General features: G+C 46.0%; 2 protein-coding genes across 2 annotated transcripts in view; both read left to right on the top strand.

Moving 5' to 3' along the window:
• Window positions 1–1,238, top strand: part of LOC118424069 (pyridoxine-5'-phosphate oxidase-like) — a 15,174-nt gene that overhangs the window by 1,978 nt on the left and 11,958 nt on the right. The gene's annotated exons all lie outside the window — the stretch shown is intronic.
• Window positions 751–1,238, top strand: part of LOC118424052 — a 3,611-nt gene continuing 3,123 nt past the window's right edge. Inside the window, exon 1 of the mRNA XM_035832507.1 lies at window positions 751–1,027. Coding sequence (XP_035688400.1) covers window positions 817–1,027 — 211 coding nt within the window. The 5' untranslated portion in view covers window positions 751–816. The remainder of the gene's footprint in view (window positions 1,028–1,238) is intronic.

Below are 1,238 nucleotides of genomic sequence, written 5' to 3'. Positions count from 1 at the left end.
GGCCAAAATCGCTAAATGGGGGCGGGATAGGGGGGCGAGTTCCCTACCCCCCGAGGGCGAGATCGCTAGTGATTTCGCCCCGGGGGGGCGAGATCGCTAGTGATTTCGCCCCCGGGGGGGGGGCGAGATCACGGGGGGGCGAGATCGCTGTCACACCGGGTTGCTCTTCAGTCTGAGATATTGGCTGGCAGTTATGTGTGCAGCCTACAGAGCACAGGACTAAATCGGTTTCTTACTATATGTCAAGTATTACAAGTCATATTTCTACACACACAACTCATGAGAGCTAATTCAGCTATAAGGAAGACATTTTCAAGTTGAAAAATGCAGATGCAAATAGATACTCTGTTACAATTTTGACAAGGCTAATTTGAAATTTGAAAAAAAGTTGTTCTTTCAAGAACTGCATATAGTTTTATATTATTACCACATGATATATCGAACTGAAACCTTGCATTGTGTAACTTTGTTACTTACTTTGGATCATTCTGTATCATTTGATAATGTTCCTATGAAAACCAGTACTTTGAACCAGCACAGTCTTTGAATCTGTGACCAGTAATATGCTAATCTGTCTCTGACCATTGTTTCTAGCTGGTAGACAGTCTGGGATGTTTATGAGTTTATGTGGTTATGGAGGTCAATCCACCATTCAAACTGCTGGACAAGTCACAGTGGGAGCACTTCCTTATACGAGCGATCGCGCTGACGTCACGGTTACGTCACGTGACGTCATGGTAGGCAAAAAGCTGCTGGTGGTCGAGGAGGGCGGGCTGAACCCTCCTCGCCCACCAGTTGCGCGCGGGAAACGCAAACATGCCGACCAGTTGTTGTGCGCTGAATTGTACTAACCGGAAGGATAAAGGCAGTAGAAAGAAGTTTTTTAGAATCCCTGCGGAACCAGGACGAAGGGCTGCATGGCTTAGAGCCTTAAAAAGGTCAGATTTTGAGCAGGGAAAGAAAAACCCGACCGCGGCGTGGACACCACGAGGCCACGAGAGAGTGTGCAGCGACCATTTCATCTCAGGTTTGTGATCTATATGTTTTATATTTTGTTGTTGTCCCCCTTGCATAAATACATTTTTCGTGATGTAATAGTGTACTTTTCGTTACACATCTGCGGAAAGCTTAAGTAAGTTTTGTCGCTGATTCATGCCATAACAAGGATAGTGAATATTAATGTTACATGTATCAAACTTTAACAGCGCGTCCACGTGGGAGGGGGGGGGGGGTCTGAC

The sequence above is a fragment of the Branchiostoma floridae genome, chromosome 10 (genome assembly GCF_000003815.2).
Source record: "Branchiostoma floridae strain S238N-H82 chromosome 10, Bfl_VNyyK, whole genome shotgun sequence".
NCBI lineage: Eukaryota > Metazoa > Chordata > Leptocardii > Amphioxiformes > Branchiostomatidae > Branchiostoma > Branchiostoma floridae.
Note: the sequence above shows the minus strand (reverse complement) of the source record. Positions and strands in the feature narration are given on the sequence as shown.